This window comes from Natator depressus, chromosome 24 (assembly GCF_965152275.1).
Source record: "Natator depressus isolate rNatDep1 chromosome 24, rNatDep2.hap1, whole genome shotgun sequence".
NCBI lineage: Eukaryota > Metazoa > Chordata > Testudines > Cheloniidae > Natator > Natator depressus.
In genome coordinates this window covers 5,182,716-5,202,804 of record NC_134257.1, presented here as the reverse complement: position 1 = coordinate 5,202,804, position 20,089 = coordinate 5,182,716, and the positions used below count along the sequence as shown (strand labels likewise).

The window sequence follows — 20,089 nt, the reverse complement described above, 5'->3', positions numbered from 1 at the left end:
ACTTTTTTTTTTTTAAACACACACACATTCAAAAAAAACCAAGACACAGTCGAGAGCAGATGTTAAAAGGCTCCATGATATTTACACAGCTTGGGGGGGGCGCCAGGTTCAGAGCTGCACACAATCCAACCACAGCAGACAAAGGAGGGGGAATAAGCCACCACCAATTACCCCCCTTCCTGCTCATCACTGTTTGTGGCCCCAGCAGACAGGCAAATGACCATGCAGACTCAACAGCCCAAACTCCCTTCTCAGCCCAGGACCCTCTGGGACAGAGCACCGGAGAAGTTTGCCCTGAAGTTCCCCATTCTTGGCTCAACCAGGACCCAGTTTCCGAGACTGGATCCAGACAAGGGCATGCAGGGGTTAGCACTGCTTAAACTAACCAGCAGCCCCGGCTTGCCCTTTTCTACACATAGAACTGAGCATAGCTGCAGTTACACCAAAGGCTGAGTGGGGCTAATCTCCGGGTGGGCGAGACTGCACGGGGCAATTTTAGTAGGATCAGTGCTGAAGAGAGCAAAGCTTTGGCTGCGGGAATGAAATGACACCACTTTAAGATTCCAAGCCAGCAGCTACACAGTTTAAAGCAGGGGCGGGGGCGGAAAGAGCATCAAGTTCTTCCTTTATCTCGAGTCCAAGGCTCTGCTCGGACAGCAAAGAATAGAGCCGGTTCTCCACTCCTGGCAGGAAACAGCCCCGCCTCTTGGGGGTGCCCTTGGCTCTCGGCATGTGACGGAGACATAGAGCTGGATGAAGCCAATGGGAGTTGATGCTCAGCCCCTCTGGAAATCCTGCTCTAGCCGGGGACCAAAACAGTCAGACATGGGTGCCCAAAACGGAGGCACCGCAAACCATGAGTCACTTGCCACGTCAGTGGTCAGCCTGCGCCTTCTCTTTGGGAAGCGACAAAAGGCCGTGGATTCCGATCCCATTGATACTGGAGTAAATCCGGAGTTAACGCCGCCAGAACTCAAATCTAACCTGACTCAGGAAGGACCAGAAAACTGTCAGCCAACCTGGGCTGGGCTCTTAGTGTTTCTCATGAGATCAGTGGGGCTCAGCCCCAGGGCTTTCAGCAGAGTCACTCTGGATTAAGACGGGTGTAACCGCACTCTGCTTCCAGCCCACCTCACCGCAGACAGAAGAGCTTGGTGATCCACAATAGACTCTCCCCAGTGTCCCAATCAGACCTGTCTAGCAAGCCTGCCTAGCAGCCACACCTGCAGGGTTGGGCCGTCAGGGCCCTTTGAGTCTTGTGTGAATGCACACACACGCACTAGGCCATTAGGGATCTTTAAAGAGGTCTTTTTTTTTTTTTTTTTAAGGAGAGGTAGGGCCAAAGGGAAGATCCCCACAATATGTCTACTCCCATTAGAGTAGGCCCTATATAAACATACATCCAATAGCGTGCGGGAAGGGAGGGGCATGATACCAGAGGAAATGATGATCTCAAATAGATAACACCCGTCTCCCCAAGGAAACGGTGGTGGCCTAGTTACGTTTATATAGGAGTTACATTAAGTACAACAGTCCATGGGTTGCGGGAGGGAACAAGAGACAGGGAAACGACAGGATCTTATATAACACATGCTCCGACACCCCGCCCCCCTCACAGGGAAGCAGCCCCGGTGAGGGACGACAGCAGGGGTCTGCCTGCCTCTGGTGCCTCCCGTCAGCATCATATGTTCTGGCAGCAGGGAGCCTGTTTCCCCTCCTGGTGAGTGGGCAGGACTTTGACAGGGTCAATGGCCGTGCTGGACCCAAACTCCGGCTCCTGCTGCCCGGTCATCTGCCTCTGCGACACGATGCGGTAGATTTCTGCAGGAGGGAGAAAGAGCAACCCCAGGCGGTGAGGGGGAGTTCGTGTTCATCCCTTCCCAGCCTCCCCCCCACAACATGGGCCACGGTCCCCACCCCACGGGATCCAGGCGGCTGTGGGCCCCGTACCTGCCAGAATGCTGTGGAAGGCCGTCTCCACGTTGGTGGAGTCCAGGGCAGACGTCTCGATGAAGGACAGGCCATTCTTCTCTGCAAGGACAGGAAGCGGAGGGTTCAGACGGACGGACACACCCAGCAGAACTCCCAGGCCACTGGCAGTTCCCTTTACCTGGCCCGACAGAGCCCCCTTTAATCCAGCCCAGGTCTAGATCCCTTCAGGCCCACCCCCATGGCCCTTGCCTCAGCTCCCTCCCCAAACCCCGCACTGCGGTAACCAGCTGCTAGTGTGACAAGCCACCCTGCTGGGGATCAAACCCGGGACTTCCCAAGCCAACAGCAGCATGAGCCAAAGCGTCCTAGCAGAGGGTATAACCATTCATCTCCTCCACGGGGCAGAAGGGAGGGGAACCTGTGACACCCACTCACCAGGGGGGTACCCTGCAATGTGCCCCTCTGCTCGATCCCCCTCTCAACAGACCCCATCCACCCACAGCTGACTCCTTTAACTGGCCTCTCTTAGAGGAACTGGTGCAACCCACAGCCCAGCAGACCCCATTGCTCATTGGCCAGGTCGGGCTGGAGATGGGACTGTCCCGCTGGCTCCCCAGCTGGGGTATTCCCTTCACTCCCCCGGCCTCCAGTTCAGGCCAAGAGGTGAATCTAGTTCTGCCTCTGCCCTGGAGCCTGCCCCCCCCCAGCTGTGGCTGTCCAGAGCGCCCCCCCCCCCCTCCAAGTGCCCAGTCACTGGAAGGCAGTGCCCTCTGGACGCTCCATCCATCCATGTCTGCGATGCCGGGCACATCCTCAGGTGAATGAGGAGGTGCCCGCTGCTGATTTACATGGACGGGGGGCGGGGGCGCTGAGCAATCCCCATCCCTCCCCCATGCCCTTCTCCCGACGTCCTCTGCTAATTCACCTCCATCTGCATTAGAGCAGCCCCGCCCCCTTGTCCGGGCCGTCAGCCCCCTCCAGACAACTGCTCCCCGACCCCCACTCATGCTGAGGAGCAGGGCTGGCCGGCAGGCCCAGAGGCTGGGGTTTGGGAAAGTCTCTAGGGTGAAATATGGCATGAAAAGCCACAACCCAGACAGACTGTGCTTCCCACCACGACCCGGGGCCCTCTCAGTGCTGCAGGGCAGCAATGGGGATGGAACTGGGGCCTCCCACACCCAGGCCCCAGCTGAGCTGAGGGAGAATCTCCATCACTGGCGAGGACCTATGACACACGGTTATGCAGCACCAAGGCCACCCAGAAGAGGGCGGTGCCCTGGCTCCCTCATGCGCCCCCCCCATTTTCAGCAATATTGAAAAGCAACACAAACCTTGCCAGGATTCCCGTGCATACCAGCCAGCTGCTACCCCCCCCCCCCCGAGTATCACCCCCATCATTTAACCCTTCCCCACTGAACCCCAGCCTTGTCCCTTCCCGGGATGCCAGCCCCGTCTCCCTGCTCTACATTCGATCCAGTGGGTAAAGCAAAGAGAAACAGGAGGCAATTCCAGCTCTGTTCTCTCTGCAGCCCTAGGGCAGCTCCCGGAGTGGGGGAGCCGGGCCTGTACCTGCAAAGCTCTTGGCCTCGTCGGTGGGCACGGCCCGGAGGTGCCGCAGGTCGCTCTTGTTGCCCACCAGCATGATCACAATGTTGGCGTCGGCGTGGTCCTGCAGCTCCTTCAGCCAGCGCTCAGCGTTCTCATAGGTCAGGTACTTGGCGATGTCGTAGACCAGGAGGGCACCCACCGCACCCCGGTAATACCTGGGTGGGAGAAAGAGTGGCGGTGTTGTCACGGGCGAGGCAGGAGGCACAGGGGCCGGAGTGGAGCAGGTCAAGCTGGATCCAGCCCAGACAGGGGCTCGTTCCAGCATCACAGGGGGAGCTGCTGTGCTGTGAGAATAGAGGTAGCCTGGGAGTCGGGAGTCCTGGGTTCTAGTCCCAGCTCTGGGGAGGGTAGTAGTGTCTAGTGGGTAGAGATTGGGGGGGACTGGGGACTCCTGGGTTCTATTACCAGCTGTGCCCAAGGTGACATACCAAGCTGTGCCTCAGTGTACAATTAGCCTGTGTAACTCACTGCCACAAGATATCACTGAGGCCTTGTACGAGGCTGCTTTGCTCCTTTAAGGGCCAGCCAGCCCAGTTCAGTTATCACACACAGCTACCAGGGAAGGGAGGACGGGATTAGAAAATGCCAGTGAGTGGCTCAGTTGTGGAGGGAACTGCAGAGGAGACAGGAAGCAGCTGTATTGAAAGGAAGGGAGTGTCTTTTCAGCACAGAGAGTTAAGGGGGGCTGGGAGCTGTGGCCCAAGCAGCAGCAGGTGCTGGCTGTTGTCTGAGATGGCATCCTGGACTATCTGAACCTTCACTCCCATTCAGCCTGTCAATTTCTATGTTACTGTGTGTGCTAGACAGCGGTTGTGTTCCACCCCAGAAGTGGCTGCACTCTGAAGGGATGCATTGCCTGTGCAACCCAGGCTCTCGGGCGAAATGCTACTACTCACGCTGAAGTGATGGCGCGGTAACGCTCCTGACCCGCCGTGTCCCAGATCTGAGCCTTCACGGTCTTGTTGTCCACCTGGATGCTCCGGGTAGCGAACTCCACCCCGATGGTGCTCTTGCTCTCCAGGTTGAACTCATTGCGGGTGAAGCGCGAGAGGAGGTTGCTCTTCCCTACGCCGGAGTCCCCGATCAGCACCACTGAGAGGCACAAAGCGCAAGGTTAACAATCGGCCTAGGGCACAAGGGTGCTTGCAATCTTCAACTCTCACCTGACATCGGCTGATGCAGAGCGAGTATTGTCCCCATTCTGCAGCTGGGAAAACCGAGGCACGAAGCAGCAATTTGGAGCACACTCTCAGGGCCTAGTCTATCCTGGCATTGGCCCTGAGCAGCTACACCAATGCAAACCCTTCCTGTAGGTTTTGCACCAGTGCAGACAGTAGCGGGCGGCAGCTTTGCCTGTCTACACTAGGGGCTCTGGCCACGTGGCTATCCTGCCAGATTAGCACCAAGCGCTCTCCGTTCCATGGCCCGGCGCCACTGAAGTCAGCAGGGCCTGCTCTGCTCATGCTGGGTTTTGGCCCCCAGAGCAGCCCAGTGGTATAAAGCCACGGCCCCCCAGTGCACCTTGTCAAGGAGCAGTCCACAGTCAGACCCTCGATCTTACTCCAACGCGTCCCCGTCTGCTGCTGCTGTCTCAGGGAGCGTGTGGCCGGGATCAAGGGGAGAGGCAACAGTTCCAGCAGTTGGGTTGAAAGGGACCGATTCTAATTGGGTTGTAATAGCCACATTAGACCATTCCATTTTTTAGACAACAAATCTTGTGCCTTGCCGGGGATCAGACTATCTGTGTTTCTCAAGGACCAGTCCGTGGACCCGTGCCAGTCCCTGAGATCTCCCTGACACAGTTTAGAAAGGCAGCCAGCCAATCCCTGGTATCGAAAAGACTGAGAAACACTGGACTAGATGACCCCTTGTGGTACCTTCTAACCCTCTGGTTCTATGATTCTATGAAATGTGATCCCAGAGCAGGGATGGGGGAGAAGCAGCCCCTGTTCTCGGATATTGGAACCAAACAACTTATGGCCATTTAAATAACACCACAGACACTCAACAGGCTTTAAACAGGTCTCAGGAAAATTCCTGCCCCAGAGCTGGAGAGATTGCAAAGGTTTCAATCTTCTGCCTCCTCCCCCCCAATAAGACACACCCAAAGCAAGAAGTTAGCACCCGATGCAAATTTTGAGCCAGGGATGGAATCTGATGGCACACTATAAGTAGCAAGAGGAAGGAGGGTCTTGTGGCTAAGGCGCTGGGCTAGGATTTGGGAGACGTGGGTTCCATTCCCACTTTTGCCACTAACTCCCTGTGTGACCTTGGGTGAGTCACCTGGTCTCCCTGGGTCAGGTTCTGATTTATACCACAGAGCAGCGTGAAGGGACCTTACAGCAACTGGCCGTGTACTGTTACTTACACGGTCACTTCACCCTGATGTGTAACTCCAACATTCTGACCTGGAGCAGCTACCATCCGGTCAGTGGCCTGCATGGAATGAGTTTGCTGGGCCTCAGTTCTTTCCGGACACGCATCAGAAACTGCTGCTATCAATGGCATACACAGCCCCTGCCCTGAAGAGCTTACAGTCTAAACAGACAAGACAGATGGGGAAACTGAAGCACACAATAGAACAGGGACTTCCCCGAGGTTAGAGCCTGGACTAGAACCCAGGTCCCCTGAGTCCTAGATGTGTTCTAGCCACTAGACCACACTGCCTCTTGAGGACAAAGGCCTCTCTTGCCACAGAGAATAGTGGCCTACTGCTGCTGCCAGCTAATGGAGTTGCTACTTTATCTCAATTAGCAGAGATTCCTGCACGCTTGGTGCTGAATGTCCAGAGGGTGGGTTACAAAAAGCATTTCCTACCAGTCCCAGCTTAGCCCTGTTCCTGGAGAACCCATGCATTAAAGTGCCTCAGTTAAACAAACAGTGGCGCCAGGGGTTCTCTCTCTGTGGTTTCCGTATCAAGTTTGTTCAGTTTATGACTCAGCAGAGAATGATTTTTCCAACCACCGGCTCTTCAAACCCAGTTTGGGACCAGAGACACAAAACTGCTCTGTCTCCCCCACAAACCAATGCTCCAAGGCAAAGCGGTGTGTGTGTGTGTGTGTGTGTGTGTGCGCGCGCACGTTCGTGTTCATGTGTGTTCATTCAATTAAACCCAAAGGGGGTGAATTCCAAACCGAACAAAGGAAAATACTTTTCTCCACACACACCTACAAGAGTTCTGAGCAGGGTTAAACAAGGATTCGACATTTGTACAGAGGGTTAGACAGGAAGATCCAGAGTTAGAAGATTGAAAGCTTTGGAAAGGACAGACATCTGAGAACTATGAACCAAGTTCTAGCTAAGGGATGGTGGTGGGGGATATCATCAGAAGCAGATTACAGTCATGGCAAAAATTCTTGCACTTCTCTCTGGCACTGGCCACGGGACAGTCTCTAAAATGGTTATCTGGCTCCCGTTCTCTGAGCACCTCACAATCTCTAACATATTTCTCCTTACAACCCCCTTGTGAGGCAGGGAAGTGCTATTATCCCCACTGTATAGATGGGGAAACTGAGGGGCAGAGCGAGAACAAGTGACGTGCCCAGGGTCACACAACTGTGGCAAAGTAGAGAATTGAATGCTGGTCTCCCAAGTCCCAGGCTAACGCCGTAACCACCAGGCCATTCTTCCTCACTGGTCTAATCCACTCTAAATTACTATGTTCCCAAGAAAACCCATTTCGGGCTCCCTTTTATCCCCAGAAGTGCCAAGGTAGGTGACTGCTTGTTTGCCGAGTCAGAAGACCAGACTCCAAACCACAGGGAACAGCGAGAAAGTTTCATAAAAATTACTTTTTCTGACTAGAATCTCTTTTTAAATAAGCCCCAGATAACCAAGTAACACAGGGCCGGGGCATGGGGAATCGCTTGACTGCAAGTGAATGGCAGCAATCTATGAAACCTACTGTCGTGTGAAATGAGTTGCTGTTATTAGCAAGGTCATTTGGAAGGCACAGAAGCATCATGAATGATTGCAATATTTTTTTTAAAGGTAGGACGTAACTGGGAGGGGCTGGACTTTGGAAATCCAGAATCAAAAGTCGTCTGGTGTTAGATAGAGGCCAGGGAGGTGGCTGGTTTCTTGGCATATCAGGAGTGGGAATTGTACCTGGTATGACAGCATCAGGCAGCAAAAATACAGACACAGGGGCCTGATTCTTATTCACGTTAAGGCCCCTTTGCACAGCTCTGGCCTTGCTCACTCAACCTGGGGGCCATTCACATCACTGGCAGCATAAAGGGACTTTAAAGTAAGAATCAGACCTCTAGATATCACCACCTAGCTCTCATCCAGCATGCAACGGAGGGCAGTATCACTATCCCCATTATACAGATGGGGAAACTGAGGCACAGCAGGGGTTTGACCTGCCTGTGGTCAACCAGGAGGTCAGTGGTAGAATTGGGAATATAACCCATGGTCTTCTGAATCCCAATCCAACGCTTTATCTACTAGGTCAGGCTGGTTCCCATAAGTAGAAGGAGTCATCTGAATATTTCACACTGCCTACATGGCCTAATGTACAGACCACTGAACTGGAATTCAGAAGACTTTTCTTTCTGTTCTCAGCTCTGCCACCAGCTTGCTGGGTGACCTCGGGCAAGTCCCTTCCTCCTGTGGTTTGGGACAGAGCTGGCCAGAAAACAGATTTTCCATCCAGCAAAAAATTTCAAGACTTGAAGGGGGGGGGGGGGGGGATTCCTTCCTGATTGAGAAGAAAGAAAGTATCAGAAATGTTTTTGGGCAAAACAAATTTCATTGTGCCTGTGACCCTTGATACTAAAAACGTACATTTCAAAATGAACAGTGCTTTTGAAACGACAAATCAAAACTTGCCACGCTGCTAGCATGGCATTTAGACATTTTCAACGTGCCTTTTTAAACATAAGTGTCCAGGTTGATCGGATTTTGCCAAAACCTTCTGGTTTTGTTGAAACTGCATTTTCCAAGGGAAAACTGTTTCCAGGAAAGTTTTCCAAGGAGCTGTATCCAGGAAGTGACGAAGCCCGCACGCACACTTCAGAAGAGCGCACACAGTCACTCCAGAAATGAAGACACTACAGGAATAAACCGGAGTCAGTGAGCTCTAGCAGGCCGCTCTGGGATTTGCCAATCAGCTTGCATCCACAGGAACGTACCACTTCCCCTTGCTTAACCGCGGGGCTTCCTCCAGTAGCTGGTACTGCTAGGGTAACAGGTGATTCTGCCAAAGGAAGTAATGCTCATGCCTTTCCTCTCTGCCTAGTTGAAAGGCCTGAACAGATGGCTCTCTCCCCATGCTACAGGTGGGTCAAGTTGAGGAAAGAAGAGATGATGTGACCGACCTGGGACAGCAGACCCCACTATACATACCCCCAGTAAGAGTCCCTGCCTCTGAGAGCTTACAGTTTAAATAGACAAGGCAAAATGTGTGTGGGGAAACTGAGGCACAGACAGGGGACATGACTTGCCCAGCATCACCCAGCTGGTCAGTGGCAGAGCCAGGAATCTAATTCTCCCCTCCAGCCTCTCAGGCTATGTCTACACATAGGGCAGCGTGCAGAGCACAGGCATGTAGCTACACACCGCAGGGAAAGGCTCTGGCACGACACTGCGCTGCTAACAATGGCCGTGTAGATGTAGGAGGCACTGCCTGGGTGTGTACAGAGCTGGGTAGGACGTATAACCTCGGGGTTCGAGTGTGTATGGCACTCTAGGGTACTCACCCAAGACATCTACATGGCTATTTATCCCCTTGCCAGCTGGGCCTGCAGCGTCCGTACTCGACATGCTAGGTTAAGCGTAGACATGCCCTCAGACACACAGGACTTGGGATCGAGTTGGTCTTCCCATGAATTAGATATTCAGTGTCTTCTGCCAAGATGAATGGCAATGTAGGGTGCTTCCGCGGTTCCCATCACCGGAGCAACTGAGCAAGGGTGCCCCCAGAAATATTTCACGTGGCCCAGGGCTCCCCGCCCCCTTCTCCCAACCAGCCTCCCCGTGCTTGTAGCCACTCTTGAGGTTGACGTGACGTGTATACAGCTGTAGATGCCATTGCAGGGGAGCACCTGGCACCTGAGCATCCCCTGGAAAGGAGGGAAGTTGTTGCTTCCCCCACTGTACAGATCAGAGAGGTTGATTGTGAGATCTCTGGACACCTGAGAGGAGGGCGAGTCTCCTACCACGCATAGCAGCTGCCCTCCAATACAGCGACAACCTCCCACAAGGCAGCACACCTGAAGGATACTGGGATGCCTACTCACAATGCAACATGTTTTGGCCAAGCCGAGCGGCACAAGCAGCCCAGTGTGAACCCCCAAAATAGCTGTGCCGATGGCCAACAAAACTATTCTCCAGTGCAACTGTCTAGTGCAGACCCAGCCTGTGCAACTTGACACACGGAGTCCACGACACAGCAGGGAGTTGACCCTGCGTCTTCTCAGTGTTCGGCTAGGGTCTTAACCACAAGGCCGTCCTTCCTGTCCTCATAAGCCTCTTTTAGCTGCCTCTGTAACCATCACTTCCCCCAAATCATACCCATTTCACTAGCTGTTTTCTTGGGTCCGCTCTGCCCCAAGGAGAGGTGGAACAGCATCTTGCCTGTGCCTTTCAGATGATTGTCCAGGTTTCGCACGTCCCCTAAGCACCGAACGGCTCCGAGCGCCCCGCTCTGGTTTCGTTTGCCGTATAAGAAGTGCTCGGATCTAACTCTTCTTGTTTGTCTCTAGCCCACGGGGGAGTACTGGGGATTGACGCTGCCATAATTTGTCACCGCCTAACTTCCTACCTGGTGACAGGAAAATGCGTCACCGTGGTAAAACCTCAGAAGATTGGGTGGGGAAAAGGAGAAAGCTCCAGGTCTGAATTCTCACTTATGGTCTGGTCTGGGCTGCACCAGGCTTTTTACCAGCATAGCTCTGTTGGTCGGAGGTCTGTAGGAGTGATCCTTGACAGACATAGCTGTGCTGGCAGGGGTGTGTGTGTGTGTGTGTGTGTGTGTAAGAAGTGCAGCTGGAATAAGCTGTGCTGGTATAAATTGCATCCATCTAAGAGGACTTTGCCAGTATGGAGTGTATCTAAGAACTCAAGTCACTGGCTTTGTACCTTTGGATACACATTGTGAAAAACAATTACTCTTACTCTGCACTTCTCTAGCCACCTTTCATGCAGAAAGCCTCTTACAAATGCATGAGACACAATTCCCCTGGGGAGTTGGGCCTGTTTCCCGGGTGGGGAAACCGAGGCACTAATGCAACTTGCCCAAGGTCACGCAGCCTGTCAGTGGCAGAGCTGGGAAGAGAATCCAGGAGGCCTGTAGTCTCTCTGCTCAAGGTCCCCATGCCACTTGCTTGCAGTAGCAAAGGAGACAGGCGAGAAGGCAGGATATAGGGGAAGAGTGAAGAGACTGAAAGGGGCGCATGAGTGTGATTTATCAGAATATGGCTGCAAGGGAAGAGCGCTGGGGCACATTAGCTCATTGTCCTCAGAGGTGAGGTGTGAGCAGTGGGCTGGGAGCCAGGAACTCAGAGCTGTAATCCCAGCACTGACACCCCCATGGTTGCAGGATCCTGGCCTCTGTGCCTCTATTTCTCCATTGGTGAACCACGGACGATGATTCTGACCCCCGATTACAGCATGGGTTTAATTTATATTTGCAAAGTAGTTTGAAATCAGAAAGGCCCATGTCAGTACTGCGAGTTAGTACGTTGCAAATGCGGTTATTAATATGACAAGCTTGGAAGTCCAGAAGGTAATCGAAAATAGCTTATAAGGTCACCTAGGAACTATGGTAAGCCCCAAGCTGTTCACGTGGCCATTTAGAATGTCACAGCAACTGTGGGAATAGACTCAGATCCCCTGGCACCTAAATCGAGGCCCTACCTTCTGACTTAAAGGAGAATCACCACTAGGTGTTAGCAGTATAGGGTCCATGACTTACAGCATAGTAGTTCTGATTCCATCCAACACGCAGAGCACATGAAGAAGTGAAAGCACTGCAAAGCAGGCTACACATGAAAAAGGTATGTGGTCTAGGGAAGGCTTCCTAGCCTTGAAAATAAGTGGTTATAGGTTCAAGTCCCACTTGATTATTTATAGAAAGGGGTAAAAATGCTCTGACTGGTGCTTTGCAGGAGACCGGAATAGTCCCTTCTGGCCTTAACCTCTGTGCAATCAGATTTTAATAACTTCCATTCTGCAGCCACCTTGCAAACCTGCAAAGAATTCACCCTGCCTTACCCTTCACTCTGCAGTGCCTTTTGCACTGAATATCACGTGTCCTTCAAAGTCTCAGTAGCAGGGACCGTGGATATCCTTGAGACTCCATTGGAGATAACAATGGATACAGCCTTGAGCTTACAGGAGCACCAAGGAAGAAGTGGAGACAGAAGGATTTGAAGAAAGACTGAATTCACAGCCCCTTTGCATGGCCAGAACAATATAAGAATGGCCAGACTGGATCAGACCAATGGCCCATCTAGTCCAGTACCCTGGGTCAAACAGTGGCCAGTACCAGAGCTTCAGGGGGAGTGTACAGAACAGGGCAATTTTGGAGAGATCCACCTCGTGTTCCCCTCCCAGTTTCTGGCCCTCAGAGGTTTAGAGTGGCTGGATTATGGGATTGCGTCCCTGATCCTCTTGGCTAATATCTTATTAGCTTATCTAGTTCTTTTTTGAACCCAGTTATGCTTTTGGGCATCACAATGTCCCATGGCAATGAGTTCCACAGGTTAATTGTGCGGTGTGTGAAAAAGGACTTCCTCTTGTTTGTATTAAACCTGCTGCCTATTAATTCCATCAGTGAAAAACTGCCATAAATTGGGGAGAATGGGCCCAATTCTGATCTCACAGACACTGATTTTAAAGCATTGCAACTCCACTGATTGCAATGGAGTTATACTCGATCACCATGGGGGTAACCGAGATCGGACTCAGGTCTGATGTTTCCTGCCTGTGGAGCAACCTGCACAGAACTTGGAGGGAGGAGCAGAAGTTGCAGGAGGAAAGAGTTTGGAGGAGGTACCTGGAAGTCAGTCTGTGTGCACATGGCTAGCATGCTAGCTGCAGCATTTGTGTGAACAGCTCTCTTAAACAGTTTTAGAAACCTGGAGGCCTCATGTTATTACCCAGTGTGTAGTACCTGAAAGACTCACAATGGAGATTTAGTGCCTTATTCTCGTTTATATTCAGGCCCCATTTACAATCCTCTGGCAGCATAAAGGAGCCTACAAGAGAGCGGTGATGACAGTTGTACAGTAAGGTCCCTAGAGAGGAAGGAAAAAGAAAAGGAGGACTTGTGGCACCTTAGAGACTAACCAGTTTATTTGAGCATGAGCTTTCGTGAGCTACAGCTCACTTCATCGGATGCATAGCTATGCATGCTATGCATCCGATGAAGTGAGCTGTAGCTCACGAAAGCTCATGCTCAAATAAACTGGTTAGTCTCTAAGGTGCCACAAGTCCTCCTTTTCTTTTTTCTTTTTACAAATACAGACTAACACGGCTGTTACTCTGAAACCTAGAGAGGAAGGATGTCCCAATGGTTAAGGTGCGAGCCAGGACTTGAGACACCTGGGTTCAATTCCCTGCTCTGACTCTGCGGGTGACCTTGGGAAAGTCATTTAGCCTCTCTGTGCTTCTGTTCCCCCTGTGGCACAATGGGGATAACAGCTCTGCCCTGCCTCACAGAGATGTTGTGAGGATAAATACCTTGAAGATGGTGAGATGCTCCAGTATTACTGGGATGGGGCCAGTTACATATCTTAGCACCTGTTGCCAGAGGGGTGTAAAGGAAAATCAGGCCATAGAGCTTGTCCACACCCAGGCTTAACTAACAGTGGGGTTGTTTTAAAGTCGACCAGTGAAAACCCTGGTTTATAGCAATTTAGCTCAAGTCGATTTCTTGCCTGTGAAGCTATTACATGCTGCCGCCATCTATTAACAAGGAACCCCCTCAAATCCCCTTTACCTTCAATGGACTGGCATCTACAGAAGTGGGGCATCCCCAACTCTTTTACTAGCGATTGGGGTGAAGTTTGAGTTCCATTGGATTCGTATGTTTCGGGTACTGCAAATACCCCAGGGTTTTAAATGCCAGGGTGTATGGAAGCCATGAAATGATTCAATTAAGTGAAAATGAGCTGGGAAGGAGGCTCTCTTCATCAAAGCAGGGATTCTGTCACCCGCTATCTTATCATTTACACCGGTGTGAAATGCTACCATTCGGGAATGGCAGCATTTTGCCTCAGTGTAAAGTGACTCCATGTGAAGGTGTGGAGCAACGGAGATTCAGGCCGAGGGCATCCTGCTCTCATTTCCCACCTTTAGGTCAGTTTCCCCACTGCCCGTAAGAGCACTTCACAAGAGGCAGGTGTGCCCAGGAGGCGGGCCAGGAGCTGTGCAAGGAGCTGCTGGTTTTATAGGAAACCACCTGAAAGGCACAAGCGGCTTGAGCCATTTATGGCCTTTCAGAGAAGTGCTTGGAAAGAGAAGTGACTCATCAGGAGCGGAGCATGATGACTTAATGCATCCTGGACTCAATTCATCAGTAGATGATATCTTGCCAGTCCAGCCTCTCCTTACCTCCCGACCCTTTCTCTGTCCTCATTCATCTGCGGCTGGCTACCACTAGATGATTGCTAAATGGACCCATGGCAGGCACATGGAACTTCATGGCAACAATGGGGACAGAACCCAGGTCCTCTAGCACAAGAGCCTGCCACCTGAGTGACAGGAGGATCCCCATCAGCTGGCAGCAGTAAATGGCCTATGACACAGAGTGGAGCAGTGCTGGTTCCATCCAGCAAAAGGACAGTGGCACACATGCGATATCATGATAATGTGTTGAAAATCTACGCTCAAAGCCTTTTAAGTCCCCATAGCCTTTGCTGGAACTTAAAGATAGAAGAAAAGCCAGTGAGTTGGCAGTCAGAGACACACACAACAGCAGCAGCAGCTAGTGCCTGGTATCCACGGATCTCAAAGCACTTTGCAAACATTAGTGCATTAACCTTGGCATCCCCCTGCGGGAAGTCAGTATAATTCCCATTGCACACAAGGGGACGCTGAGGCACAGAGCATTGCTGGGACTTGCCCAAGTCACCCAGGGACTAGAGCTGGGAGTCGTAGAACCCAGGAGTCCTGACTCACAGCCCTGTGCTCCTGCCACAAGCCCTTCCCCTTCCCAATTGCAGCAGAGTTAGTGACATCACTTGGTTCAGTATTACTCACTTAAAGAAACCAGCATCACCTCTGTGCTTTGTGCACCAGGTCAGCTCAGAAGAGGCTAGTGAGTGAAACCTGCTGGGTTCTGGGAGGGGCCCACGGTGCCGGGGCAGGCAGATACCAAGGGGATGGGCACTGCTCAGACACTGGGGCTGCGTGGTGCAGGGGGAGGTTTATGTGGGTTGAACTGGGAGGCTGCATTGAGCAGACTGGGCCAGCAAGGGGTTTCCCCCTCATCACAGCCCAGCTGGGGCATCCCCCATTGATTTTCCCTCAGCCCTTTCACACATACTATCCATGCCCCACACCCAGGCCAGTAGCCAGGGCAGGGTAGCTAGCCCAGAGGGAGCCAGAGAGAACCACAGGGGCTGTCAGTGTCCAGCAGCCTCCATAAAGTAAGCCACCCACCCACCCTGCTAGGACGCTCTCTGGGCCAGGGCGTCCTTCCATTATATATTTGTACATGCACCTAGAACGCCCTGTTTAGGCCACTAGCGCTACCAATGTCCATCACTTCCCACCACCGGCCCCCTGCAATGCGCCTGGTCGTAAAGGACTCTTGCCTCAGTGAGCAGCCCTCTTCCCATCCCCCCATCCAAGCAGGTGCCATAAAGTCAAGGGGATGCCCCCCCACACACACACCCGATTCTGGGTTCAGAGCAACCCATGCAGGTGGCTTTTTTCAAGTGGGATCATGGATGATAATTATTTGCATTGCAGTAGCGCTGGGAAGTCCCTGTCTTGGCCCAAGATACCACGGCACTAGGTGCTGTACGAATACAGAACAAAATGACACTCCCTGCCCCGTAGAGCTTGCAATCTAAACATGGGCCATGGAAGGGGGATGGGGAAGACAGAGTTAGACCAGCAGGATCCAAACCCCAAGGGTAGCTAAGCCAGCGGGCTCTGGTTCCGGGCCATCTCCGAGAGCAGCCAAGACTGGTAATAACTCATCTCCCAGCCCAGGCTGGGCAGGTGCCTCCCAGGGATGGAAGCAGTGAAGCCCGGTTGCAAAGAAAGCCCCAGGAGGAAAAGTTACCTTTAAAGAGATAATCATACTCATCATCCTTGCCACGCATCCTGCCGCCCGCTCTCTAGGTGAGGCTTCCTCCCCGTGCACACCTGTGCTCTGGTCCCCCTGCCCCCAGACTCTAGCACGGCTGATCTCAGCACTCTGGGATTTCCTGGGCTGGGCCAGCGACCCCCCCCCAGGGCAGGCCTCACCAAGCCTTCCCTGCACACCCATTGGTCTGCTGCTCTCCGCCTCTCCTGCTCTGACTGGCCGGCGGGGCTGTCCCTCGCTGGTCAGGCTGGCAAGGTACTCACCTGGCACAGGTATGCGGGGTGGGGCTTGCATGATTTTTTTTTAAAGGAGCCATGTCTCTTTTTCCCTCTCTCTCTCTTGGGTGTGATGGGAGAGGGTCAGGAGGCAGATGAATGGGGTGGACAGAGCAGGGAGGCTGGCTCTCTCCCCTAGCTGGCAGCCTCTTTGAGGGAGAACTTGTAAAGCACACCCAGTGTCTGTCATATTCCTTTAACTCTTTGTCTTGAACACGCAGTTACATGGGGGGGGGGGAGAGATGGGGTGAGGGGGCTTTTGTGTGACTATGTTAATAAAGTGATCTGTGCACCACTGCCCCTGCTGGATGGAATCAGAACTGCTGGTCTGTGTGTCATAGACCCTTCACTGCCCATGGCTCCTGAACTAGGAGGATCTTTGTTCTAGCTGCGATGGAGCAGCAAACGCACACGTGTGTGCTCAGACACATGCATGCTCCCTCTCACTTGCACACTCATGTGCAGGCACATACACATTTGTTCATAGAATCACAGGGTTAGAAGGGACCACAAAGGTCAAGTAGTCTAACCCTCTGCCAAGATGCAGGGTTTGTATGTTCACTTGCACACTCACACTCATGTTCACTCACTCACACCCTTATGTGATTGCATACACACTTGCTTTGCACACTTGTGTGGCTGCACTTGTACTCACTTGCACTCACACAGGTGCACACTCACATGCACACATGCATGCTCAATCATACTTGTGTGCATGCACACATCTGTATGCACACATGTTTACACACATGCATTAATGCTTGTGCACACACACACACCACGTGGCTCTCACCAAAGTTTTGGGTTTGTTCCAATTAGCCCCAAAATTTCAGCACAAAGCCAGGCTGAATCAAGCCACTGGGCTTGGAACGGTTCCATTGACAAGCTCTAACCCAGCTCCCCTGGGCTGGCTGGGAAGCAGGGCCCCAGCTCTCGTCTCCAGGAGCCTTGCAGCTAATCTGACCAGACTTTCAGGTTGCTGGCTCATCGTGGGCCCCTGAGGCTGGTGTCATTAGCTAAGGTCCCTGCAGCTCTAGGGAGGGGCTGATTGACATGGCTGCTCCCTGGGAGGTGGGTCTGTATGCAGTGAACTATGGTACAAACTCTGGCCTCCTTCCCTCCCCCAGCCCCTATCCTGCCAAGTAAGCAGTTCAGGCCCCCTGTAGCAGACCAACACTAAGGAGCCCCCATGGGCGAGATACAGTCTCTCATCCCCCATCCCTTAGCGTAACCAGCTCCTCTTGGGCTGCTAACAGGGCTTGAACCCAGGACTTTCAGAGCTCAAAGCAGGGAGCTGCAGCCAACCTCTCAACCTCTTCCATGGACCAGACGCTAGAGGGCGACAATGAGACGCCCTCAAGGCTCCATTCGTTGAGAACGGCGGATGACTTATCAACTTCTTCACACTGGCCACTAGAGGGCAACAAAGAGGCAAACTCTGAGCTAGGACAGCCCTTGGGTACTTAGAGTCGGACCCCCTGTTACCCAGAGCTCTGGGGGAACACCCATGACTTTCCGTGTGGCTGACCAGCAGGCTTTGAAGTCTGAGCTTAGAGTCTCCTGACGTGGAGTGCAGACTTGCAGGCCCTTTGGACCAGCTGCCTCTGTGCAAATCATGCCCTTGGCACCCCCTTTTTTCTCCTGGAGAGGGGTCCTCAGCGCGGGAATGGCCCTGCTCCCCAGCAGTGGCCTGGCAGGATGGCAGAACACTCGCCAGTCATGAGTGAATGAAGTCTCCCAGCGCTGCAGGGATGCGATCTCCATGGCCCTGTCGCGCCAGGGATGCTGCTGGCTAGTTTAGGACAGGACATGAAGGACAGCGCTGTCTCCCGTTGAAATGGCAGGGGGCATTCTGAGGGGGCAGCGTTCTGTGGTTTGGATGGGGGCACTGGAGGTTCTGGGCCTGGTTCTCCGTCCCCGCCAGGCTCTGCTGGAAGTGCAAAGGGGGCTTAGAGTGGGTCAAAACAGCCCCCAGAGAATCCCCCCTGTGCGAGCGGGCCTCCCTGTTCCTTCTGAGTCAGGCCAGCGTCTGGAAGCGACATGGGGCACGACCCGCATTGCTTGCCCGAGCCACCTGGGCCCTGGGACTGCAGGGGGCCAAGGGAAAGCACCAGCAGCCTGGTGCGGGCGTGTAGAGAGGGAGGGAAAGGAGGCGTGAAATCCTGACGTCAATTGTAAAACTCCCATTGACTTCAATGGAGTCAGCATTTCATCCTCTGTGTGTGTGCGCGTGTGCATGTCTGTGCGTGTGCATGTCTGCGCGTGTGCATGTCTGTGCGTGTGCGTGTGTCTGTGCATGCGTGTGTGGCCGCGTCATGCTCTGGAAGGACCCCCTCGAGGGGTGAATTGGCCGCTCAGTCTCCATGGCCCAGTCTGATCTCAGCTTCCCAGCTGAAATGACCAGTAAAGCGCTAAGTCGTGCCAACGGGGGGGCCAGTTATTGCCATGTGGACGCCGTCTGGTGGACCCTGGACAAGGGGACTGATTTGCCTGGGCTGGGGCTTGGCCTGTGATTGCTAATACTGAAGCCCAGCTACCGCTCCAGTTCCCAAACGCTTGGCCCTCTGCTTGCCATGCTCTGTGCTGCTAAACTCTCACTGTCCCCTCTGAGGGCAGTGCGGAGGGGGGGCCCAGGGCTAGCCAGCCGCTGTCCAAGGCCTGGCTTCTTTAAGAACAGAGGTTCAGAAAGGCTCAGCAGACCAAGCTTGGACCAGGGGCCAGCGACAGGTCACTACCTCCAGTCCTGAGCATTATCAGGGCCTGCTGTTAGCTCTGCCAAGAGAGATTAAAGTCAGGGGAGGTCTGCAGGTAGGGGGTCTGGAACCAGGTGAGAAACTGAGGCAGGGTGACTGCTGTGCTGAGGCCCGGCCAGCCCTCTGGGACTGACCGTGCTGCCCTCCCTTTAAACTCGGATGAGTCCGTGTGTGATCTTTGCAGCTGGGCCCTCGCTCTTGTAAGGAGGCCTCGGGCTGACTCAGATCTCGTCGCGAGCAGCTGTGGGGTAGGTCTGCTGAGACCGATGGAGTGATGCTGATAGACACCACCTGAGGATCGGCCCCACACCCCAGAGCCCTGCGGGGAGCTAATACAGCGAAGGGAAAGCAGCTGAATTCTTCTCCCAGTCAGGGTGAGAGTCACCTCTCTGCAGATGCACAAGGACAAGGCCCGGCTTTGAGTCTATTTAGTTGGAGGGTTTAGGCGGGGTTGGGCTTTGCCCTAGACGAATTACCCAAACCATCAGCAGAGATCAGCTCTTGCTCCCCTTCAGCCCATGGGCAGAGTTTTCTCACAAGGCAAAGTAAGTAGTTTCTTTCTTCTGCGTAGACCAAATGCAACTGGGGAGGGAATAAATGAAGCCCCCTCCCCCAACGGCTATAAAAAAATCTTGCTGGGAGAACCCAGGTCTGGAACAGCGGGGGACTGGAATGGGTTGGGACGAGGGGCATCAGCAGAGCTGTGTGTGGGGAGCCCAGGGGATGCAGAGGTGGGGCTACGGGTGGGGACTGAGATCTGCAATCAGAGCTGTGTGCTGTGAAATCTCCCGACACAACCGCCCCCCTTGACGGAAGTAGTGCTACAGGGCCACTTCAGAGCTCACAGACACTTGGTTGTCCAGTCTGAAACCCCTTATCTTGCAGGTTTGCCCCACATCCTGCCCATTAACATCCCTGAGGGTAGGGAAGGGGAATAGAAAAATTAGATGAGATCCTAAAGGGAAACACACCAGGAATATGCAAGAGGTCAAGATAGGCAGACTGCTGTCTTTGAAACGTTCTCTAAATGTTTTAATGTTTGGGTCAAGGTCCTATCGTCCATCACATCACGCACACTCCCTCGCCAGGGCTGCTCGTGAGACAATCTGTAAAAAAGATCCAGCCCCGCTCTGGCGATCATATAAATAATTCCCACTGAATTCAGACGTTCACAAGATGCTGCAGTTAGATTAACGGCAGGTAAAAGCCAGGTTTAGACAAGAATGAGAGGTGTGACAGGGATTTAGTATTTCTGT

General features: G+C 53.2%; 1 protein-coding gene across 1 annotated transcript; it reads right to left on the bottom strand.

Moving 5' to 3' along the window:
- Nucleotides 1–98: 98 nt before the first annotated feature.
- Nucleotides 99–15,922, bottom strand: LOC141977615 (ras-related protein Rab-11A-like). The gene is made up of 5 exons (XM_074939148.1): nt 15,782–15,922; nt 4,437–4,632; nt 3,502–3,695; nt 1,951–2,031; nt 99–1,821 (listed from the first exon to the last, which is right to left on the bottom strand). Exons 1-5 carry the CDS (start codon nt 15,819–15,821, stop codon nt 1,682–1,684), a joined length of 651 nt encoding a protein of 216 aa, XP_074795249.1. The 5' UTR covers nt 15,822–15,922; the 3' UTR covers nt 99–1,681.
- Nucleotides 15,923–20,089: the final 4,167 nt, after the last annotated feature.